Source organism: Haemorhous mexicanus, chromosome 22 (genome assembly GCF_027477595.1).
Source record: "Haemorhous mexicanus isolate bHaeMex1 chromosome 22, bHaeMex1.pri, whole genome shotgun sequence".
NCBI classification, from domain to species: Eukaryota; Metazoa; Chordata; class Aves; order Passeriformes; family Fringillidae; genus Haemorhous; species Haemorhous mexicanus.
This window is the reverse complement of record NC_082362.1, coordinates 557,434-581,665: the sequence shown is the minus strand read 5'-3', so window position 1 is coordinate 581,665 and position 24,232 is coordinate 557,434. Positions and strand designations below refer to the sequence as shown.

Genomic DNA, 24,232 nt, shown 5'->3' with positions numbered 1-24,232 from the left:
CAGCCCACCTTCCACTAGACCAGCTTGGCACAAGCCCTGCCCAGTGTCCTGGAACACTTTCCTTTGGGAGAGCTGGCTGGCAAGGGAGGGAGTGCTCTTTCCTGGTGGGAGCCTGGGTGGGAAGGCTAGGATTGGAAGAAGGGCAGGTGGCTGGTTCAGAGGGGTGTTCATGGGTGCTTCAGCAGCTGAACTGCACCTGTGGGATGGGAGCAGTGCACCAGTTCTTGCTGATCCCTGCAGTGGGTCCCCCCTGTTGGTCTCTATGGAGGTGACTGCTGAGCACCTGCCATCCAGTTTGCCTTGGTCCTTGGGCTGCACTGAGTGTTTTCCTGCCATCCTGGAGGCTCCTAGCTGGATGGAAGCCTTCTCATGGCATTCTGGCAGCACCATAGTAGTACCATCAGAGCACCGTGTACTGTGGTGGGAGTGGTGGTGCTTTGATGTGCTCTGGTGCCAGACTGATGGTGCTGTGGGGCCGGTGTTACTCTGCTGCATCATGGCAGTGCCACAGCGGCACTGTGATGTCATTGGGGTGGTGCTGATGGTACCATGGCAGTACCATCCTCAACACTGATGTTGATATCCAGAAAGATTACCTTTTGTTTTCCTGGGAAAAAAGAATCCAGCAGTTTCTCCTGGAGCCAAGTAGCTTTAGGGATGTGAAAGGCTTCCAGTTCAGCCCCAGGAGGGAGCTCAGCACTGCTGTCCCCAGTGCTGGTGCTGCTGGGCTGTGAAGCAACACCCTCCAACCTGAGGACAAAGTGTTGTGTAAGAGCTGGGGTGAACTCAGGCTTGCACAGCTCCCTTCCAAAGCTTGGTTGCTCCTAGTCAGGCTGGGACACCCTGTGTGTTGCACTGCCAAAGCCGAGCTTCCTTTAGGACATTTGTCCTTGGGATGTCAGAGCTGCATTATGTGAACACGACAGCTGCCTCCAGAGAGTACTCTCCTGGTGTGGGGAAGAGCCTCCTGAGGGCTCATCACTGACAGAGTCGATTAAAGATGTTGATTTTATGATGAAGCTCTTGCTGTGTGTCCCAGCTTCTGGCACCACTGCTCAGCCATTCCCTCAGGGACAGGCTGTGGAGAGGCATTAAGACTCTCTGTAGCTCGACTTAATCTTGGCGTCCTTGCCTGCGTCTCTCCTGAGTGTAGAGTGCGGAGAGCTTTTGCTCTTTTACCATCTGAGAGCTGGCAGAGGAACTCTGGAGTTAGGGAGGTGGGACGAGGGGACACACCTGGAGCCTCCCATCCAGCCTCTGCCGCCAGAAGGCCCCAGAGATTGAAGAGGCTGATTGTGTTCTGACCAGGCAAGTGTTGAATATCTCCAGGGGCTGGGATCTCATCAGAGAAATGTTCTCCATAGCCTGGTGGGAATTTTCCTTGTTGAGGTTTGTGCTCACATTTTTCCATCCATTTGTCACATGCCACTACATCCTGCAAGGCACTGCAGGCTTTCCCAGCTCCTTGGCAGAGCAGTGTGTCTTACCACAGCCCCACTGGATAATGCTGTCTGGGGGGTTGTCACAAGTGTATCCTTCCTCCTGGGCCTTTGGAATTGCTCTGGTCCTGCTTCCCAAAATTTCTGTGTGGACATGAGTCATAAGAAATTACTTTGCTGCTGAGAATCTCCAGGCACTGCAGGGGTAGGATCCCAATCCAAATAATGAATATCAGAGGAGAAAAACGTTGTCTGTGTAGGAAAAATGGGGTTAAAGTGGCACAGAGACAGTCTGTCTGGAAACTGGAAAGTTCCCAGAATGCTGTCAGATGGATTTTAGAGCACTTCCCACAAGAGCTCAGTTGCCTGCGTCTGCCAGGGGATGCTGCTCCAGCAGTATCTGCTTCGGCCCTGGAAAATTCAGGGTGGTTTGGGAGTGGGTTGCTGAAGGCAAGACTCCCTCCCTGTGCCCTACACTGGACAAGGGAAGAGGATCAAAGTTGTTCGCTTTCTGCATATTCCCTGTATCCTTCCCTTCCAGGATTACTCATCTCCCCAAGCTCCCCAGATCACTCATGGAAGGGATGAGCTCAGCAGCTGACCATTCCCTGGTCCCATCCCAGAACCATACAGGCAAGGGGCACAGTTAGGGTGCTCTGAGCTACTTCTTGTGACTTCTCAATCACAAGAGGTTGCTCTGGATTTGAATTTCTTAAAATCCTAGCCTTAGCTTCCCTTGAGGTCATGTGGAGCTGAGAATATTCAATAAATCTGTAAACCTAACTGAAAATGCTTAACTCAAGGAGCCCTCCAGTGAGTAGGAATTTAAATAGCTGCAAAAAAAAAAACCCAAAACAACGTGTTGGTCCCAGTGGGGCTTAATAAAACAAAGCAGAGACACAGGAAGAATTATAAAATGCTGGTAAATATCCTCCACATCAAGTGCTCAGGCCAAGCTGCATTTAATGATAAGCTCAGTGCCTTTTGCAGGAATTTGTGGTCTTTCAAGAGCTTCAAATATTCCATTGGCAAAGATGGAAAGCTTCATTTAGTGTCTGAGGGTGTGTAGAGCTGCACCCTTGACTGGGAAGGGCAGGTCAGCAGGATGAAAGATGGCAGTAGGACAGGCAGACCTTGGGAAATGGAGCCAGTTCTTGCCATTTCTTGCAATCCCAATTAAAAGGTTGTATTCCATCATGCTCAAAATCTGAGTAATTTTCTTTGGCTTGGCAGTGCACAGCCTCATGGAAATGCCTTAGTGCTGTTTGCCGCAGCACTATGGATGCATGGCCATCTCAGGCAGCTGCCTGCCAGGAAGAGCCAGTGCCTCTCTATTTGTAGGAATGAATGGAAAACAAGGCTAAGTGAGACTAGGAAGGGGAAAGCAATGCTCATTTTAGCTCTTTTTTGGATTAAGCTCATGTCTTCTGTGCAAAGACATGTCCAAATGGTTTGGCCAGGTCACTTGTGTGGGATGTGGAGGGTGAGGGACACCACGCAGTGCCTCCTCACTGTGTCCTTGGCTCCTCTGGGCTGGTGGAGATAAACTGGATTTGGGACAGGGCTGTCACACCATCTTGCTGTTGGCCGTTGCCATACCATGACCAAGATGAGCAAGAACACTGATCCCAACCTCGAATCACAAAATCCCAGAGTGGTTTGGGTTGACCCTTAAAGCTTATCCAGTCCCACCCCACTGTCCCAGGATGCTCCTAGCCCCCTCCAACCTGGCCTTGGGCACTGCTGGGGATCCAGGGGCAGCCACAGATGCTCTGGGCAGCCTGTGCCAAGGCCTGCCCACCCTCACAGGGAGCAATTCCTTCCTATCTAATCATGCCAAAGCCTGGGCAACTAGAGCAGGATTTTAGCCAATGTGACCCAAAATAAAATATGTTCCTGGCCCCTAGGAAGCTGCCAGTTATTTGGAAAATAGGGAGAAGTAGGAGAGAAACTGCAGTGCAGATTTCTGGGCAAAAACTGACTTGACATACCAAATCTGCCCCTCAGCTCCCTGATGTACTCTGAGAGGTGGAAGAGAAAATATACCTCTTCAGAGCTGAATATGTTGAGGTATCAAGTATTACCACTTTATCAAAGCACACCTGTGATCAGGATGTTGCTGCTGAGGCTCTGTGGTAAGGAGAGCTGGTGTTGACTTTGCAAGCCATAATCCTCTTAGAGGGCTCTTCTGTATGGGCAGGGGATTTACTGAGCTGCAGCTCAGTGGCTTCCCAGGGTGAAGGCAGAAGTCCCATGCCTCTCTTGGGAGTGTTTCTCTGGATTAGAGTTTCTGTTACAGGAAAGATGAGATATCAGAGAACAATGATCCCTACTCCAGCCATCAAATACCAAACCTGGAAAGAAAAAAAAATTATCATTCTTCACCAGGGCTTTTTGGGGTATTTTGCATGTTCACAAAATATAATTATCTGACCCATGGCATCCAGAAAGAGTCCAGATGCTCCACAAAGACCTCAGGGTGGTCTGGGCCTGAGCCTGCCATGCTGGGAGCTGCAGACTGACCTCTGCTTAGAGCTAAGTAACAAAAAGCTCCATAAATGTCCTATAGTAAGCTAGTACCCATGTTTTAGCTCAAATCATTTGCAATGTGCATCATGAGTACACAGCAGCAGAGGTTGCGAAGTCTTTCTGTGTTTGCACTGAAGTTTTTCACACATTGCTTCCCACATCTTCTACATTTTGCATTTTTTTTTAATATGGTGGAAATAGTGTTGCATCAGCTACTTCTCTGCAGATTCTATGATTTGTTCAGCAGCACCCAGAAAATTCTGCAGTGGGGGAAAAAGACAGCTTGGCTGTCTTGGCTTCAGAATGTTATAGCCTAACCAGGTTTTGTGGGGCACAGCCTGTCTTCTACACATTCCCCAGGTGGGCAGTGAAACAGCAACGTCCCCTGAGTGCAGTGGAGATGAGCACAGTCCTGCTTTACCAAGAGAGGAGCTTGGCCAAATCTTTCTGGAAGCTGGTAAGAGACAAGGGAGATACTTGTACACCAGTGTTCAAAGGGCTTTGTACCTTTTCTTTTCACCTTACAAAATGCAGATATCTTTCTTACAAGGTGTCTAGGGGGCAAAGAGCATGCAAGGGACACCGCCGTGGTCAGGGGTCACACAGTGGCCCAAGAGTAGGGGGGTGATGTTCCTGTACTTGAGGAGTGTTGCACAACCTTGTGCTGCTGCAGGTTATCTGATAGATCAGCTGCAGTGTGTGGCTGCACACAACTTGGGATTGTGAAACACTCTGCTTAACACGGAGAGAGCTGGGTCACAGCTGGGGAAAGCCTGTCCAGGACCACACAGACCTTGTCATGCCTCTGCTTCAGGCGGGTCATGGCCATCTGGAAGCAGGGACACGTCTCCATAGCCCACTGGAGAGTAGGGCCAGGAGCAAACTGGCCAAACAAAAGAACTGGTGACACCAGCATTGTCCAACCAGATGAGAACCTGCACCCTGAGCAGCATCTGTCCCTTGCCAGAGTCGCCCATGGCTTCTCCAAACCCTCCAGTCCTCAAAATTCCCTGCCCTATTTTCTGTCTGATGGTGAAGGATGAAGAATCACATGTGCAGCACCTCAGGAGCATTTCAGAACCACTTCCTAGCAGCCGTGAGGTATTTCAGTGAGGTATTTTCTCTCATCTCCGTGCAAATCCTCACGTCTTTTGGATTTGCTGTCAAATGTGAGGAATTATGTCGCATTGCACCCCGACCCAGCTGCAGCCTTGGCTTTTGGAGAGCTGATCCTCTGCCTCAGGAGTTTATTTTCCACTCACATTCCTCCCTGTCTCAGTTTTGCAGGAACATTAATTTCTCCCTGGTTGGGAGGCTGGAGAAGCTGAGCTCATCAAAGGACAGTGAGCCAGGTCCATCAGGGCTATTGAGCTGATTATTCTCCTCCTGGAATAGCTCAGTTTGTGTTCCTGGGATTCATAATGGTGCTTCCACAGGTTTTAACATAGAGAGAACTTGGTTTTGGAAGACTCCAATTTCAGCTGCATCTCATTTTAAACGCCCAGTCAGGAGTGTATGAAGAGCTGGCAGTGGTCAGAGGGTGTGCAGGAGAGGATGCCTGGGGAAATGCAGAGAAACAGCAAATGTATAGTGACTGCTCCCCTGAATATTCCGTCAATATCTTCCAATTCATGGCTCCAGCACTCCTCATGCTGGAGGCAGGATTTTTGAAGTTAATAGCCTTGGATGGATTTTTTTCTTCCATTAATTTGTTACATGAGGTGATAAAAATCAGATAAATGAGGAAATCACATAAATAAGGACAAGTAGTAGGCTGGAAGAGGGATGGGCAGCAGGAGAAAATGCTGACTGATGGAAAGGGGAGTTGGCAGCACAGAGGGCTCTGGGGAAGTGCTCTAAAGGCAACGGCACAACAGAGATGTTTGTGTCTGAAACCAGGAACAGCGCAAAATGCAGGAAGGAAGCAGGACAAGCACAGTGGGACACACTGCCTGTCAGAGGAGTAGCAGGATAATCAAGCTTCATCCCAGGCATGTCTCTTCTCCCATACCTTTGGCAGCACTGTCCCTTTTCCCTGGGTGGGGATGTGCTGGCTGCTCGCTGTGCCGACAGCACTGGGGCTGACTCTGCTCATTGACCCAACAGGAGGTGAGGCTATTTTTGTCTTGCTTTTGACATGCAGTGAGGGCACTACAAAAGAGCAGCCTATGGAAAATAATTTTGTCCTGTGAGGTGCCTGATTCCCTTGAAACTGTCTGGAAGAGAAGAAAATAGATTGGCAATGACAGGCTACATTTCCAAGTGAAGAGGATTGAGAAGTTAAGGGAACTAATTACTAAAGTCAGGTGAAATGAACAGCTAAAGGGCTTTGGCATGGTGGAGGCTTGGGGACAACGATTTCAAATGAAGGACAGGTGGTTGGTGTAATATATCCAAGACAGCAGGAGAGCTGGGATAGCTTCACCTGGATCACTCTGCAAGTTGTCTGCAGAGGGGGGTTGTATTCAGAGATTGCTCCTGCAAAGCAAACCCAGGAACTGGACCCTGGATCAGCTGCAGATGGAGAAATCAGGACATCTTCAGATTGTCAGTGGTTTTATACACCTTTAAATTGTGTGTGGTTTCTACACCCACAAATTAGGTATGTTTTCAAATCAGCTGTGTGCCTGCCTGTTTCCAAAGGCTACCTGAGACCTCCTGTTCATGGGGCCACCTGGTAAATTCCTCCTCCCCGTTTGGCTTTCAGAAGGGATTTCAAAGCAAGGTTTAGACTTTGGCTGTTCCCTGGGGCTGGCTGGAGGAGCCCTGGGCCGGTGGGTGCCAGGCCATGCTGCGGTGCCGGCATAGCCCCAGCCGCATTGCAGAGCACGGCTGCAGGCAGTGCCTGGCTGATTTACTGTCCCCCGATGGCCTCCTTCAAGTTTTCTGCAGGACTTTAGGGACTGTGCTGAATGCTGGGTGCTCCAGAGGTATTTTGCCTGCATGACCCATTTAACAGCCTGGCTGGGCACCTCTCCCTGCAAACACCGCTGCAGCTCTCCGGTGCATTTGAAGCTTTCAGGTGAAAAAGCAGCAGTTTTCTGGCAGCTGCCATGCTGAGGCTTTTCTTTCTTTGCCGTTTTCAATGCATTGGAGAAACTTTGGGCTCTACAAGCCAAAAGAGATGACAGATGAAACAGAGGCTTCAAAGCCACGTGCCTGCTGCTCTCTCTCCTCCCTCAGCATCCCTGCTGTTCTGCTCCTGCCTTCCTCTCAGTTTAGAAACTTTCCCTGTGGCAAAAGACCATGTCACTTGTGTAATTTTTAGGTTAATTTTTTTAGTGGCCAAGGATGCTTCTGATCTGGGGAATGTGGCTGCCAAGAGACCCTCTCTGCTGCCCCATGGTGTCAGCTCTGGCTCAGCTCACAGAAAACCTCCTTGACCAAGGAACGCATTTGGATTCCAGCTCCTGCTGACACTTCTGTACGTCTTCATCTGGATGAGTCACTTTGGGGGGAGCCTCTGTGTCTCTCCTACCTAATGATTTCTTCCAGGTTCCCATGAAAAGCACCATGGGAGCCCTGAGTGCAGGCAGCAGCGAGGCTGCGCCGTGCAGTGCGGGATCCTTAAGGAACTGCAGAGCGGTTGATAAATTAAAAGCCATTTCATTATAGGAAATGAATGTTTAATGAGCTTGGGATGACGTCTAGACAGCCCTTTGGTTCCAGGCTCTCTGTGGTCTTGGAGGAGGGCTCAGCTGACACAGCCAGCACTGGCTCAGAGCCAACAAGGTTTGGCAAAGCTTTTGTGGCAATGAGGTCCCCGTGTGGGACAGATGTCCTGGCACAGCAAGGATCTCCTGCCTCCATGTCTTCTCGCTGCTGCTGTCCCTTGTGCCTCTCTGGACAAAGCCCCAAGGAGCTGCAGCTGCAGAGGGATGTGCTGGCACAGGGGACACTTGGCCCCGTGCCTGGCCCCAGCCTGGAGCACACAGCCACACTCCCCTGCTCCATGGCACTTTACCTGGGGAGGCTACCACATCCACAGAATGGGAAGGGACATGCCAGCCTTTGCCATGTCATGGGCTCTGGAGTCATGACAAGAAACCTGGGCTGAGCTGGGGACAGTCTGGCATGCTGGGGGTGAGGGGTTATGAGCCTTTGCATCTTGCCCTAATGAAATAGTTTATGGCTACAGAAATAGGGTTTCAAATGCAGAAATTTCAATGTAGGTCCCCAAAATATCCCCATGCTGTGCTGGAGGTGCTGATTGTCCCCTACTGAAACCCCATGCTGCTGACGTCAGAAGTCCTGGCTGGCTGCTGGGGGAGGCAGGAGCACATCAACTCTTCCTCAAAAGCTCTCCTGCTCCCATCCCAGCACAGAGGCTGCTGGCTCATGGTTCTCGCCCTGTCTCAGGGCAACCAAAGGCAAGAATTTTGAGACCTCTTGGCAGTGGCAAGGAGATGGAAATAATGCTCTTTGACTTCATTGCAGGGCTGCCTGCTTGGCTCTGAGGGTGGCAGCAGGGGATCAGCCTGAGGCACTGCCATGCACAGGACAGGAGATACTGGTAGGACCCCTCTCTCCATGAACCTGTGCCCTCTTTGTCACCTGCAGTGTTCCCTATGTGGATTCCCAGGCCGAGAAAGTGCTTTGTTGTTCCTGGAGCTGGTGATGGGGGAAATGGTCTCTGGGACATCTCACTGTACCTGTAAAGCTACAGGGATAGGACTAATGCTGCAGGAGCTGGTACTGGGCACAGAGCTGTTGCACACAGCTCCCAGGGGAACTTCCTGGCATCCCTGCGATGCTGGGTTCAGGGATTTCCTTTGTTCCTGGGCCTAACCATCCCTGGAAGCGGCCCAAAGTTGTTGTAGGGCGGGAGAGGGCACTCAGGTGCTGCAGTGTGATGACCCCAGGAACAGTGGCCTGGAGTGCCTAGGAGGGAAGAAAAATAGAGGAAGATGTATTCTTGCTTTGCAAGGTGTGGTAGCAGTAGTCTCCTTCTATGGGGCATTTCACAAACCCTGGGATATCTGTGGGGAGGGTGGGTGTCTACAAACCACTTTGTCAGAAGTCTGTCAGCTTGTGGCACATCATATCCTGGTGTCACAAGGGGTTGATGGGACTGGAGACACCACATGAGGCTGATGGGAAGGGCTGGGTGTCATCTTCTGGGTGGTGGGGTTATTTTGTTGGTTTTTTGGGTTTTTTTTTAGCTGCTATTTTCAACCTCCCTTCAGCTGTGTTTTCCCTCCCTGCTTTGTCAGGGCATTTCCACACAGGTGTGAGAGGTTGGGAGAGCCATGAACATGGCACCACACTGGGGAATTCAGTGGGTAGGGACTTTGTGGCACTGGTCTCCCGCCCTATCTCTACAATGGACACGATGGAGAAACCAGAATTGTTCCAAAGTGTAATGAGTTTTAGCCAGTCTCAGACCTCCTAGAGCTGAACTCCTGTCTGAGCTCTTGCTACCCAGAAAGCTTGGGCAGCATTCCTTTGGGAGTCAGAGATGTTTCCCCAGTAGCTTTGGCTGGAAAACTGCAGGGCAGAGCTGTGCACACTGAGAAGGTCATGGCCATTCAGCGGAGACTTGTTGGGCTCTTGAGGAGGATCTCTCAAGACCTGCCCAGCTGCTGGGAAAACCTGCTGGACCTTCCTAAGGCACTGCCATATGGCAGCTGTGAAGAAGCAGCTCAGCTCCAAGCTTTGCTAACGCCCAGAAATCTTTGCTGGGAGCTGGCTCCGGTAGAGAGCCTGCGGCGAGCTGCTCTGGGCAGGAAGCAGCAACCACAAAATTCTATATACAGGTCCTGGCAGAGGTGCTGCTGCTGCTGCTGCTGCTGCTTTTGAGGTGGCAAAATGAAAGTGGCGTTTGCAAAGAATCTTGCATGTCACCTTCTTTCGGAGCCAAGGCTGACACAGAGAGGATGATCTGAGGTCTGGCTCCTAGGCCAAACACGAGTGCTGGTGTGGGGAAGAGGGTGAGGAAGTCTGGTTGCCTCCAAAGCCATGTGGTACTGGAGGCCACTGTGTCCTTTAGCCGTGGGAAGAAGCACACATGCCTGGGGTGCCAGGGCTTGTATTCTGCCTGCCTGGGTCTTGCTGGCTCTGCCTGTGTTTCACCTGAGCCAGTTCGGATGGTGCCATGGCTCAGGACAACAGAAGGGTCTGGGCTTTTTTATTGGGTGGAAGTTGAAAGAATTCTTAAAGCTATGGAGATTGCAGCTGTCACCCTCAGGGTGGCCTCAAAGGCCAGTTGTCCCCCAGTGGACATGCAGTGCCTTGCCTCCTCTTAAAATCAGCCCCCACATCCCACCCTTTGCCACCAGTACCCTGACCCTGCCAGCCACTGGCACAGCCAGGACAGGCTCACCGCAGGGCTGGGGCTGGTGTGAGGCTGCGGCCCCTCTGCCACTGCCCCTGGTGAATCCCTGTGGTCCTGCAGGACCTGCAGTCCCTGCCCCAGGCAGGTGAAGCCCTGTTGCCCTGCAGGACTTGCCTCAGGCAGGTGAAGCCCTGCCTTGCCTCTCCATACTGTTTTGCAGAGTGGGGCTGACTACAGCTTCCTGGTGAGCCAGAACACAAAGCTCCTGAGTGCACTGGAGGACCTGCAGCACCACTGCTCCAGCCTGGCCGAGGAGAACAGCTTGCTGGTGAGCAGGAGTTGCTGCCATGGGATGCTGTGTGGGGAGGAGTCCTGGACACAGAGAACTGCTGTCTGCTGCCAACTCTAAGAGACCATAGAATCACAGAACATGCTGAGTGGGAAGGCTCCCACAAGAATCATCGAGTCCAGCTCCTGGCCCTGCACAGACCATCCCCAAGAATCACACCATGTGCAGGACTGTTGTCCAAATGCTTCTTGAGCTCACAAGATAATCTGGACAGGGCCAGAGGACAAAGGAGGTCTGGTGCTATGAATCCCCTGTGTGCCTTCATGCTGCAGCCATTAGCTGAAGGTGGACTCTTCCCTGCAGTGCTGAGCAGGGCTGGGCAGGGGAGGGGAAGTCGCTCTTGTTTCCTCTTTAACTGGAAAAGTAGAAACACTGATTCACTCAGCCTTGGCTGTGGGTGACAGTGCAGCACTGCCCCCTACTCCCATGAGAGCCCAGCACCAAGATCCTCCCCAGCTGTACCCCAAAGCCAAGCCAGGCTGCCACAGCCTGGGCCATCTGCCTTCTGCCCCCTCCCTCATCCCTAACTCCCCAGGTGGGATTGCCAGGACTCTCAGGAAAGAGGGGATACTCCCTGCATCCTCCCTGGAGAGCATCACCCCTTACTAGTCCTGCAGTGTGAGGGTGCAGCCCAGCCATGCTGGGCAAATTTGATTGCTCAGCATTTCAGATTCCTATCACCCCATTCAAAATGCATATTTTAGATAATTTTCTTACACTAAAAGCATAAATTCAGCATGACCAGCACCCCGAGGAGTTAGCCCTTATCAATCATCTGGATTTTAGTGAAACACAAGCCTGTGTGTCAAATTTTGACTCTCAAAAATTAGCCTCAGCCTTCCAGCCCAGGCACTCATGGTGCACTCTCAGAGGGGCAGGGAGGGAAATAATCGTGAGGATCAGTCAATCTGACATTTCTGCTGATGTGAAAAGACAGCATAACACATCTGGGTTTGACCTTGGGAGAAGGAACCATTGGCAAGAGGCAGCTTATTGGAACAGACAGATAACAAATAAAAGGGGATTAAGAGTAAAGAGAATCAATAGGAAGAAAAGGGAAATTTGCTTTGCAAATATCAAAAAGTCCTTTGTCGCCTTCTCCTGCTCATGCTTTGGTGTCAAGACAGAAAGGACACAGATAAGCTTGCTGTGGTGGTGCAGTACAAATCCTCAGGGATGTGTTGAGTCCTGTAATCCTGGGGAAATAAACTGGGAAGACTCTGGAAGAGAAAGCCCAAAGGGTGGGTGGCCAGGATACTCCAGGATGCTGGAGACATGTTGAGTCCTAGCAGAGCCTGCAACAGGGATGTGGATGGAGAGGGACCATGTGGGATGGTCTGGGATGGGGTGAAGGGCATCTTATGGGGACCGAGAGGTTACATTAACAAAAATACCAGGAAAACACAATTTTCAGGAACTGGAGAGGCAACAGAGATTGGTATTCAACGGCTGGGATAGTTCCAGGAGAACAGGCCAAGCCCTGGGCAGGGAAAGGCCTCTGTGCCCTCTGTAGGTCAGATAGAGGCCGTGATGTTGGCTCCTGAGCAAAGGCTTCACCTCCAACTTCTCCTTCTGCTCTCCAGCGCAGGAGCTGCTTCCCCCAGACAGAGGAGAAGGTGAAGCACCTGAAGAGGAAGAATGCAGAGCTGGCAGTGATCGCCAAGCGCCTGGAGGAGAGGGCCCGGAAGCTCCAGGAGGCAAACCTCAAAGTGGTGGGTGCCGGGACCTGATGTGGCTGGGGAGCTGGGCTGGGAGAGCATTTCACCACTAGGACCTTTGGTTTTCTGCTTCCATTGAGCTAGAAAGGCCTTTCCTTTCCCTTTTTCTTAAACTGACAGCAAATATGTTTTGCATGTCATAGCAGAGCACGAATTACCAACCCCAGCTATTGCCAGCTTCTCTACTCCTCTTGGGGGCTGGTTTGAGGAATTTCTTCCTGCTGATTTCTTATTGTAAGAGCATAGTTTAAAGTAATTAACTCAGCTTTCCTTGGGCAAGTAATGAAAATAATTCATCTGACTTCAACAAAAAGAAACAGGAAGGATTTGAATGAGAAAAGGAGTGCGGTGAAGCAAAACAGGAAGGGGTGAGAGGCAGCTCTGTCCCATCCACACCTCACTGGAAATGCTGTGCAAGCCACAGGGCTTCTGCCTTTTCCAACCCAATAGCAGCTTGTTGTGAACCCTGGAGTGTGTGACATGGTGCAGCAGCAGTGGGAGGTGGCTGTAATGTATGGGATCTTGGCCACACCTTCCTGAAGGAACGCAGGGATTGTGATGGGGAATTCAAACTATTTAGGGTAGAAAGGAGGAAGTGAAAGCTGTGCTGGAAAAAAGGTAGGGGGATTTCCTGGCACTGCTGCCCTTTCTGTCCCCAGGCACTGTGTCGCTCATCTGTCACAGGATTTTGATACTTGCAGGGCAACAGATGGACTTGTGAGATACTATGTTGAGAGAAACCATTTGACATACTATGCAGATCCTCCAGCACCTATACAAATACTGTTTTATTTTTTCCCCAGTGAAAGTTTGGGGTGGGGACAGTTTAGGGCCTGTGCAAGTCCTGGAGAAATGACTCCTGGGCTCCTGTGCTCGCCCACATGTCCTGACAGCAGCAAGTGCTGGGGTGGCTGTGCCTTTTGGAGAGTGGGCTGGAGGTACAACCAGAGAAGGGGCCCGGAGGAGCTGGGGTTAATTTGGCACCAGGTCCCTCCTGTGCTTGGCACCCAGGTCCTGTGAAGCCATGGACACACAGCTTCTGCACATGCATGAGATGCTTGGGAAGACCTGGGGAAGAAAATTTTGCGCAGAGGATTCTGCGTGCCTGATCTGGCACCAGAGGATCCCCTTCCCAGATTTTCAGGCTTTGTGCAGATGAAAATAGCTGGGCAGAGAAAGGAAGGGTTGGATAAACCCAGGGACTGGATGTATCCTCACTGCCCATAGGGCTGGGATGAACAGAGGGTTTGAGCTGCCCCTTCATCCAAGTCTGTGGTGCTGACACCCAGTGGGAGAGCCAACTCCAGGGATAGGGACATCCCAGGAACTCTGTGCCGGGCAGCCTCAGCTCCTGCCTGGGCAGAGCCTATACTCAGCCATCTATCCGTCCCTGCCTGCCCCACTGCCATCCCCATCTTATGCTTTCCTCCCTCCCAGGAAGCATGTGAACCTGAACTACTTCTCCTCCAGTCCTGTTTTTCTCCCAGTCCTCCCTGGCCGCACTGGCCCTGGATGGGCTTTCTTTAGCCTCTGCCTTTGCCTCTATCTTCTGCCCACCCATGCAGAAGCTCTTTACTACTAGAAACCCATGGAATCTCTGTTTCTCTTCCTGGTTTGGCCACCTCTACCCTTGATCCCATGCTCATCTTTCTTACCATTCTCCCCTCCTCTCTGCTGTTTTCTCTTGTCTTTTTTACCTCATCTGGATTTTCTCTCCTTCCCCTACCCACTTCTGCCCTGCCTGCAGCCTGTGCTGGGTGTACCTATTGAGTACCTTGTCTTTCCCACCTATTCTTTAAGCCACTTTTCCATCCAACCTTTCCTTTTCTACATTTCCATAGGTCTGTCCAGCTCCTCTTCCTCTGTCTGTTTGTCTGTCCTATGGGCCTGCATTTTTTAATGGTGCTCCCTGGGCTGGGTGATGGGGTGGTGGTTAAGGAACACCAAAGGGTGATGGGGTGGTGGTTGTTGAACACGAAGAGGTGATGAGGTAATGGTTATCACACATGAACACACCTCACTGCTCTCTGGTGTAGGTAACTGCTCCAATGCCTCTGAAGGGCTCCAGCCTGGAACTGTGCAAAAAAGCATTTGCCCGCCAGCGTGCAAAGGACCTGACAGAGCAAGCCAGTGCTCTCCTGGCAAAAGACAAGCAGATTGAAGCTCTGCAGCAGGAATGCCGGGAACTGCAGGCTAAACTCCTGGCAGGGAAGGTGAGACACTTTGTGGGACATAACTCTGGGGCTGGGGACAAGCACAACAGTGGTGATGGAAACCAGGCTCTGAGAGGAAGTGGTTGGGGGGAATTAGTCTCAAGTGGAAGCTGAAAACAGGGGAGGGGATCTGGTTTGTGAGCCGAGTGGGGACAGCTGGGGGAGTGTGTGGCAGAGACTGTCCATATCTCTCCAGAAGAGTGCGTTGGGGGACACCGTGCTTGTCCCTCAATCAGTTCATGGATCTGAGCTGCCATTTCCAGCAGTGACTAAAACTCCTTCCCTGGAAACCCCCGAGAAGCCAAAGACACAGGGTGACTTTTCAAAGGGCTGAGCTGCAAGCAAGCTGTAGAAGCAGGGCTTGCTTTCAAAGCGTTTCTTTGAGAAGCCCATTCCCAAAAACCAGTCTAGATCCCAAGCTTCGTGCTGCAGCTTTCTGAGGAGTCACAGCCCCCATGAGACTGGGGATAACTCAGTGCCTCCTGACATGTTTATTATGAAGGCTACAAATCACCAGGCAGGGCTGGGTGTTCATGAAACCATCCACAGTGCTGGTGTCTGCTCCTGGGCTGGTGATCTGCATTCCCCTCAGTACCAGCACAGGCCATGCCAATGCGAATGGTGGGATAAAGTGGTAATTCAGCTCATCCCAAGATCTAGGACTGGTCAGATGTTTTGTTCCTGCAAAGCCCTTCTCTGTGGTGGTTCTAAAAGGAGCCTCTGCAGACAGCTGGAGCTGGGTGAGATGGTTCCCCACTCAAGGTGACTAAAGCAACCTGTTCTGGGCATCTAAGTTGCCTCTTTGATTCCCAAACTGGATGCTTGCAGTTTAGGTCAGTTCAAATCTCCAAAGGATCTCAGTAACACTTGGGCCTATGCTGGTTTCCCCCTGTTTTGCTAATGCAAATGTGGTCAAGTGACACCCTACCTCCCTGCCCCCAGCTGAGCTGAACACTTGCACATCTACCTGTCCTACTTAAGTGGTATTTAGGTGACAAACACTTCCTCATTGAAAATAGCTTTATTTTTGTCCCTGACCTCCCCATATGTTTAGTTTAACTACAGATTTGAAGGTGGATTCTCAGTCTTTCCCTAATGTGGATCTAGTTAGGATTAGAACAATGTGGTGTATTTGGTGTTTGTACAGAGCTGCCCTATTGATCTTTCCTGGCATTAAACCAAAGGACAAACCTATCCAGGTCTTTCTGTGCTCTACAGTGTCAGCAATAAGTTTTCTTCCCATTTGTTTGATTTCTCATCTCAGGCCCCCACAGAAAGGGGAACAGACCCTCTCCAAAGCACTCTGATTTTCCTAGCAGTGTGCTGGGCAACCTGAACCTGCTAGGGACAGGTATGACAGATTGCAAAGGAATGTGACAGAAGTGGGTGAGCAAGATTCATTCCTGGCCAAGGAAAAGCACATGGGTGCAACTCCCAGGGCTGACAAATTCAGTCACTGCCTTCCTAGGCTGCCCTGAGTGAACACCCTGTCCCTGGTGACCCTGTCTATGGCACCAGCAACCGGGACATCGATGGCTGAGCAGGGAATCCACAGAAAAGAGAGCAATATAGATAATTCTGTCTGATCTTGTTTTTCCCTTTTCTCTTCCAAGCAAACTGCTCATTAAATTTTAATTTCCAGCTACTTAAAATTCCAAATTCCCCTAATCTGTCTGCAGCATGCAAAATGCATTATGCCAATGAAGAGTGTTTTATGCAGAGATATGGTGTGCACACTCAAGAGTTTGTTACTAAATCAATTTTAATCTTGGCTATTTAAATCAGTAGAAATTTTTCAGTAGCTATGAAACAGATATACTCAGTTCCCTGGCAGTAGCAGAACTCACAACCTGCACCCTGGACTGGCCTCGTTTTGCAAAGCCAGGACTCTTAGGATGGAATAAAATAATTTCCTGAGATCATACTCCAGTGATCTGCTTCCAAACAAACCCCGGCTCCAGCTAAATCCAGGCTGCAATTTCTTGCAGCATGGATTCTTGGAAGTGGAGCACTGGGGGGAACAGCTGCAGGGGATTGGTATAATAGAAACTGAGGGGAGGACTCAGCTTTTTTCTACTCCCTTATTCCCCCAGGCTTCAGAGGCTGTCTGTTGGGAATAGCTGCCTTTTTGTGGTGGGGGAAGGGAGACTTTATACATAGCCCCAGCCAATTTTGTTTAAAGAACTACTACCCTGATAGCCTGAACATGGAGCTGGCAGAGAGGAGGCCCAGCTGCTCACTTCTTGATTCTATAATCAGTTCCCATTAATGCTGCCTCAGTTTCCCCCTTGCAGCATGAGAGTAACCATGGTTCTCTCCACAAATTGTATTTATAAAGCATACACTGTTTTAGGGCAAAGAAGAAACAAACAGGGAAGCAGATTAAATTTGTTCTGGATACCAGCTATATCTTGAATCCTCTGGCTTAGGAGCTTTCCAGGGGAATGAACAATGTCTCCTCCAGCAGCAGATTTTTAAAGACAGGTTTTCATAACCTCATTTTGTACGTATGGACATGCAGGTACGTGTTTCTTCAGCTTCCTGAAATCTGGAAACCTTTGAAGAATCAAACAAGCTGTGACATATTCTCCCCAGTTTTGTAAGAAACAGATTGTGCTGGTTTCCTTCAAAAGCTGCTGTGTTTGGGTCGTGTGTGGATGGGAGTGACCCCTTATGCTATAGATAGGTGTCCATCACACATACTGTCTTGAGGAGAGAAATCAAGAATGTTAGGAAGCCAAATATTATCCTGAGAAAGAACTGACCAAATCCCTGTTCTTCATTCCTGCAATCTATCAAGGCCCAGTGCTTGCCAGCACCCACACCGAGGAGTAAAGAAAGCAGTGAGAGCTCTGGTTTGGCTGGGCTGTGAAATGACGTTATCCTGCCACGCTCCCTACTGGCATGTGATGAGATGGCCCATGCTTGGAAAAACCCTGCACATCATGCTGGGAGAGCTGCAGGAGCATTACAGGCGGGGTTTCATCTTCACAAGGAATAATGTTTTTGCATAAAGGATGTAAAGCAAGTTTTGAGGCTTTGGAGACCCAGGAATCAGCCATGCATGTGTGCCACACTACCTGGGTTTTCCCAGCCTCTCCTCTTTTGGAGTTTGCATGTTAAATGTGAGATGTACCACCTTTTGGAGCTTGTCAGTGCCATGGTGCCATGGCTGGTTTCCCACAGGATGACCCTTGCTGCCCAAACGTCACTGAGTTCGACCGCCTGCTGCGGGAATCCCAGCGAGAGGTGCTGCGGCTCCAGAGGCAGATTGCGCTCAAGAATTTCAAGGAGTGTCTACGTTCCTCCAAAATGAGCTCAGGCAGTGCCATGCCCAGTGCTGCTGCATGTCCACGACCAACCAATTCCTGCCTCAAAGGTGCACCTCAACCAAAGGAGGCCTTGGGAGACCCAGCGCTGGGAGGGAGAACTTGCAGGGAGGTGAGACAAGTGGGTCAGCGATCCGAAAGTTTGGCTATTTTAATAGCTGTTAATTGCTGTTCTTAGGGAACTTCATTTGGAGAAGGTTAGGGCTGTGGCTGACATCTACTGCAAAGAGGTGCAGTGCTGGTTTCCAAAGGGACACATTCCAGCACCAGGTCTCAAGGTGAGGAGGGTTGTAGATCCTGCTGGCAGCCCACACCAGCACAGGGACGCTGAGCTGTGCCAGGAGCTCAGTCCTGCTTGTTTTCCCTAGCACAGGGCTCCCGTGCTGTGTTTTTCAGCCTAAGAAAGCAGGTAATGTTTCTTATTTGTAGAATCATGTAACGGTTTGGATTGGAGAGATCTTATAAGTGCATCTCATTCCACTCCCTACCATGGGCAGGGACACCTTCCACTATCCCAGGTTGCTCCAAGCCCTGTCCAACCTGGCCTTGGACGCTTTCTGGGATGCAGCAGCCACAGCTTCTCTGGGCAACCTGTGCCAGGGCCTCCCAATCCTGCCAGGCGGGAATTCCTTTCCAATATCCCATCCATCCCTGCCCTCTGACAATGGGAAGCCATTCTCTGTGTCCTGTCTCTCCATCCCTTGTCCCCAGTCCCTCTCTAGCTCTCCTGGAGCCCCTTTAGGCCCTGGAAGTGCCTCTGAGCTCTCCCTCGAGCCTTCTCCAGGTGAGCACCCCCAGCTCTCCCAGCCTGGCTCCAGAGCAGAGGGGCTCTAGCCCTTGGAGCAGCGCCGGGGCCTCCTCTGGACTCGATCCAGCTCTGGGGCCCGCCCCCCAGCCGGAGGCAGCTCCGGGGGTGTCACCACAGCAAAGGGCCTCCCCCGGTGCCGCCGCACTCGGAGCCGCCGGGCCCCGACGGCCCCTCCGCCCGCAGTGGTTCAGCCCGGCAGATCCGGGGCCACCTCAGGGCGCCGCCCCCTCCGCGGCCGCGCAGCCGCCAGGTAAGGCCGGGGCGGGCTGCAGTGGGGCTGCGCTGGGCCGGGGGTGCCGCGGGGCCTCGGACGGGGCTGCACTGCCGCCAGGTAAGGCCGGGCTGCGCCGGGCTGCTCCGAGGCCCCGCCGGGGAGCGCGGCCGTGTCGGCCCGGGCCCTCCGCCGGCCCGAGCCCTCCGCCGGCCCGGGCCCTCCGCCGGCCCGGGCCCTCCGCCGGCCCGGGCCCTCCGCCGGCCCGGGCCCTCCGCCGGCCCGGGCCCTCCACGGGTGCCACTGTGCCCCGCAGCCCCCGGGGCTTCGGGTCAGGGGTGTCCGAGCCCGAGCTCCGGAGGTGTGACTCCCAGGGGCTCTGCCGGTTTCCACCCGTGTTTTCAGTGTAATACAATCCCGCATCCCCCGGTGGGAGATTGGGCTGTGCATCTTCTCCCCACCTTCCCGCCAGCTGGTTTCATTTATTGCCCCCCGGCTCTTCCAGCAGATGCATTGAATATTCATTCATTCCTTGTCTGTCTCCTCCAAGTCACTCCTGGGTTTATAAAACCCTCTCATTCACCCGTTTTGTTTTGTTTTTTTTTTTTTTTGTTTTTTTTTGGGGGGGGGTTGTTTGTTTATTTGTTTTGGTTTTTTGTTGTTGTGGTTGTGTTTTTCCAGCTTCTTCCATTATTCAGTGTTCATCATCTTTGTCTCCTTCCTTTGTGTGTTTTCTCTGTCAGTTTTGTGTTGGGGAAGCAGTGTGCAGCAGCATCCCGGATGCTGTGGCATTGATTTATATGACAGCATAATGAAGTTTTCTCTCCCTTTCCCAGAAGATCTCTTTACTTTTTTGTCTAAGCACTCTTTATTAAACCATCATTAGTCTCTGTAATCATTCGGTGTCATGAGGCCCTCATCACTGTCTCTGCTGCATCAGTGCTTGCAGAGCACAGTTCCTGCTCCCTCTTATTCCGTCCTCTTATTTTTATGGAATATTTGGCCAAGAGAAAAACCTCTCCTCACCCCGTGATGGCTCGGTGTCTGCAGACACCTGTTAAAGGACTGCAGCGAATGTCTTCTGAGTGCCCAAGCAGGTTCCTACTGGGTCTCCCTCACCCACTTACTTGCTGACATCTTAAAAAAAAAAACCTCTTTACACATCGTGAATATGTTTCCCCCTGCCGCAATGTAAGTTTGTTTGGATTGTTTAAAGTATTTGCGTTTTATGCAGTTTCTATCAGTTTGCCCAGAAATGGTGTCAAATGTACTGGTCTGTCTTTCTGCAGATGTCTGCTGGAATATGCTTAAAACTCTGAAAAACTCTTTAAGCATGGCATTTGCCATCTTCCAGGTGTTTTGTGTTAAGGTGGTGTTGGAGAAGTGACTTACTGCGCAGACTGATACAGTTCATGCCAAAGGGGGTTTTAAACCCTGGGGTGAATACTACATAATCTTGGTGGTTTGTTGCTCTTTATTTTCTTAGCTTCCACAGTTCTTATAGACGGTTCAGTTTCAGAGAGGTTCTCAGCCTTGTTCTTCATAGTTTGATATTTCAACCCCCATTTCCTGCCCCCCCCCCCCCAAATTTGGCTGTGAAGAAGAGGGATGCACAGATGTTTTTTTCCCTCTGCCATGCCCTTACCTTCCTTAAATGACCCTTCCATACCTTGATTTCCACCTGATCCTGCAAGTTTTGTCAGATAAGATGGCTTTTCTCATGCATGTGCTTTGTTTCTCTGACTCGGGACAGTCTGTCCTCACTGCTAGAAGATTTTCTGGCTGACAAATAAGTCAGCAAGGCTAAATCTGACAGCACTAGTGAAGGGAGGAGGCTGTTGCCAGTCCCTTGGCTGAACCTTGTAATATGGAGCATCCTGCCCCAGGAGCAGCAGAGGAGGGAGCTGGAAAGGGGCTCAGCCTGGAGAAAAGGAGGCTCAGGGGAGCCCTTGTGGCTCTGCACAGCTCCTGACAGGAGGGGACAGCTGTCAGGGGGAGGGGGGGGTTTGGGCTGTGCTCCCAGGGAACAGGGACAGGAGGAGAGGGAACTGCCTCAGGCCGGGCCAGGGGAGCCTCAGGGTGGAATTTCAGCAGGAATTTCTTCCTGGAAGGGGTGCTCAGGCCTTGGTAGGCCTGCCTGGAGAGGTTTGGAGTCCTTGTCTTCAGAGAAGTTAAAGGAAGGGCTGGACATGTAACTCAGTGCTCTGGGCTGGGGACAAGGTGGGGATTGGGCACAGCTTGGACTGGATGGGCTTGGAGGTCTTTTTCAAATTCAGTTATTCTGGGATTCTCTGAAATACCAGTTTAGTATTTAGTATGAGAAAGGTGATTGAAAAGGAAAAAAGTCTCAGAAATATTTCCACAGGGCTATTCCACAGTTAAGTATGGGTTTCACAGCAGACCTGAAAGCTTCCAAGCACTGGGGCCCTTGAGGTGCCATGGGTTGGGTGGAGGATCCCAAGATTTCCATGTGCTGGTTGATGCACAGACTGTTGGACTCTGCAGTGAACCTTATTCCATGGATGATAGGGAGCATGGTTCACGTGGAAGGTGATTACAGTTTGGTGGTTGTTTTTTTTTTTTTGTTGTTGTTGTTGTTTTTGTTGTTTGTTTTTTTTTTTAGCAGAAAATGAGAAATCCTTGGTAGCCTGGGCTTGAGTGTGAGCTCTTGGAGCTCTCAGGCTTTCAGCATAAGAGCCATGAATATAGATGTAGATAAAAACCTATGTTTTTCAAGCCAAAAATAAGTTAAAAATCACATCCCTGGTATAGTACTTAGACACTGCTCTAATGACTGGCTGTACAGGGAGCTCAGACCTCATCCCGTGGATCCCTCAGCACTGAAGGTGTTCAGAGTGAAATGAGGAGCCCCATGTCTGAGGAGAGGTCAGATAAAGCTAAGGCTGAGATGGATTCATAAAGTCCTGCTGCTTCCTCACAGTACAGGTTTGCTTTGATGATCTTAAAGATCTGTCCCTAAAATCTGTTTATCAAAAATAACTTCACAGTTAATGTTTAAAACCTTATCAAGACCCTTTTTCTTCTGTCTCAGTCCTTACCCTGCAGTCAGGGCTTATTCTGGGGAGACAATGTCAAGTATCAGCCAAAAGCAAAAATTCAGAGGATTAATGTGTGTTTGTCTGCTACCCAAATGAAAAGGCATTTTGTTAGAAACTTGTGTACAAATGTGTATAGAAAGTGTCTCCTTTCATCTGGTTTGGTGGTGCACAAAAGCCATGACACTGCTGCCATTTTAGCCCTTCCCAGCTACCAGCAGATGTGGGATGCTGCATTTGTTGGTAGTGTTTGTCTGCTCTTCCCTGCCCTTAGATTCTGACACCTTCACTTATTTCTGCCCTTTTTGTGCTGTGTTCTCCTTTCTCCCCTCTGTTGCTTTGGGGAGGGCCATGAAAGGTGTTGCTGCTGCCTCTCATTGGGTCATTAGGTGAGGCACAAATGGGAGCTTGGATCTGAGAGCTTCCTGGAGCCCATTGTTCCTCAGAGATACTTCAGTCAAGCTGGGCTAGTTGGCACTGGACTCCAGGAGATTCCCAGCACAGAGATCCCTGGTGAGCTGTCCAGCTTTCTCCATGTCAAGTGGTGCAGCTCAGAGATCAGGAGTTCCCTGTGGAGCGCTGCTCTCCTGGGTGGTATTGCCAGGAAAGTCCCTCTTTCCTTGGTGTGCTCTATAGTCTCAGGATGTCCCTGAGCTCTCTGGCATCTCTTCTGCTTTCAGGTGGAACCAGGTGTGCAACCGCTGGGACCCGCATCTGAAGGACATGAAAATTTTCCTCCCAAAAATGCAGTAACAAACCAAGAGAGCAGCAAACAGATACAGCAGCTGGTGAGTTGTGACCCTGGTTTGGGAGAAGGAGTGTACTACTTTCTTATTTTTGTTGGGGGTTTCATATGTGCAGTTCAGGTGGAGATTTTGGGGACTGAAGTCTTTTTAGGTGCAGCTGCCGTGCAAAAGTGGGAAGTGTGGGGAATTGGCAGAAAAACATAGGCCATCTGCATGCAGAGTGTTGCTGGGTGGCAGGTCCAGGTGCTGGGCTGGCAGGAGAATGTCACACTCAGATGAGATGGAAACATGCCAGTAGGTTCTGTGCTGTGTTTGGTTTAGACTTATTTGAACTGGGGACAGATGTGGCTGAGGAATGTGCCCCTTGTGAATGATTCCAGCAATTAAGACAGTGCACAGGGAGGTTTAGCAGCTCCTGTTGATCTGAAGGGTAGTGAGTAGCTGCAAGATCAGGAGGATGTCTGTGCTCTGTTAGGTGTCACTGGAATTAGAATAGGAGCTAAAATAGCACAGCTGGTGTTAAAAGATGAAAATTTTATACAGAAAATCTGTTGTTTTGTTCCCCACACCTTGTCCTCTCTACTTTCTGTGTAAATAGGAACAGTCCATGCATGTGGGAGCAGAATTATTTCCGGACAGAAGGCTCAGGGAAGAGAGGAATAGTTGGGGTTTTTTTGATTTCCCTTACTTTCAAAAGAGTCTCCCTTGGTTTCTGCATAGTTTAACTTTGTCACAAAGAGATTTTCATAAGAAAATAAAAATAACTGATGCAGCACTGGCTCTCAGAGGCTGGACTTGAATTTCATATGCATTGTAAGAGTGTGGCCTTCCTGATCTACTTCTGCTTGTTTTGTGCAGGAAATTGAACTCAAGAAAAAGCGAAAAAAATGTGAAAACCTTGAGCATGAAGTGAGGAAAAAGCATAAAAGATGCAAAGAACTAGTAAGTGTTCTTGTTGCCTACTTTGCAAGCATAATGAGAGAAGAGGAGCCATGTTGTTGTGTGCCTCTCTTGGATTCTCTTCAGTTCATTTTAATAAGGAGCCACCGGTGTTTCTGTTCATTTGAACACTGTCACAAATTTGGGGCTTCAGCCCTTAAGGCTGGGATTGTTTATTTAGTCTTTCAGGTACCTCTGAGCTGAATACAGCTACACAAATCACTGGATGAAATTCCATGGCCTTTGCTAATTTGGGGAAATACTTAACCATTTTCACAGGCACTCCAGACAGGTATTGAAATGTAATAACACCATCCCACTGTCTTTTTCTTGTGCTTTTTGTTGGCTGAAATCCTGTTTAATTCCAGGGAAGTTTTGCAGCTTGTAGCAGAACATCTGGATTTCTCCCTTCTGTTTCTGCTTTGCTTTGCTCAAGAGATCAAAGACTGGTTTGATTAGAAGACACCTTAAAGGTCATCCTGGTCCAGCCCTGGGTTCTGTTTGGCAAGTGCTGCACACTGTTGCTTCCCAGACTTCGAGCAGCATCCCACCAGCATCCTGCACCATCAGGAAACAGAAACAATGGAGCTGCTCTGCAGGATAACCTGGGGGAATTAGTCA

At 50.4% G+C, this 24,232-nt stretch overlaps 1 protein-coding gene across 20 annotated transcripts in view; it reads left to right on the top strand.

Annotated features, from left to right (window-relative positions):
* The window catches only part of TSPOAP1 (TSPO associated protein 1), a 69,056-nt gene that overhangs the window by 1,469 nt on the left and 43,355 nt on the right, over positions 1–24,232 (top strand). For 17 of the 20 annotated variants that reach the window (XR_009489208.1, XR_009489211.1, XR_009489210.1 and 14 more), the window contains exons 1-3: positions 17,676–17,963; positions 22,607–22,714; positions 23,531–23,614. Coding sequence is in view for 9 of the 20 variants with exons in the window: in XM_059866247.1 (XP_059722230.1) it covers positions 17,691–17,963; positions 22,607–22,714; positions 23,531–23,614 (465 nt within the window). In the remaining 11 variants the exon portion in view is untranslated. Of the gene's footprint in view, positions 1–10,462; positions 10,571–12,174; positions 12,304–14,345; positions 14,523–17,675; positions 17,964–18,788; positions 18,991–22,606; positions 22,715–23,530; positions 23,615–24,232 lie in introns of those variants that run through there. The other 3 variants (XM_059866257.1, XM_059866256.1, XM_059866255.1) reach the window with 3 other exon arrangements.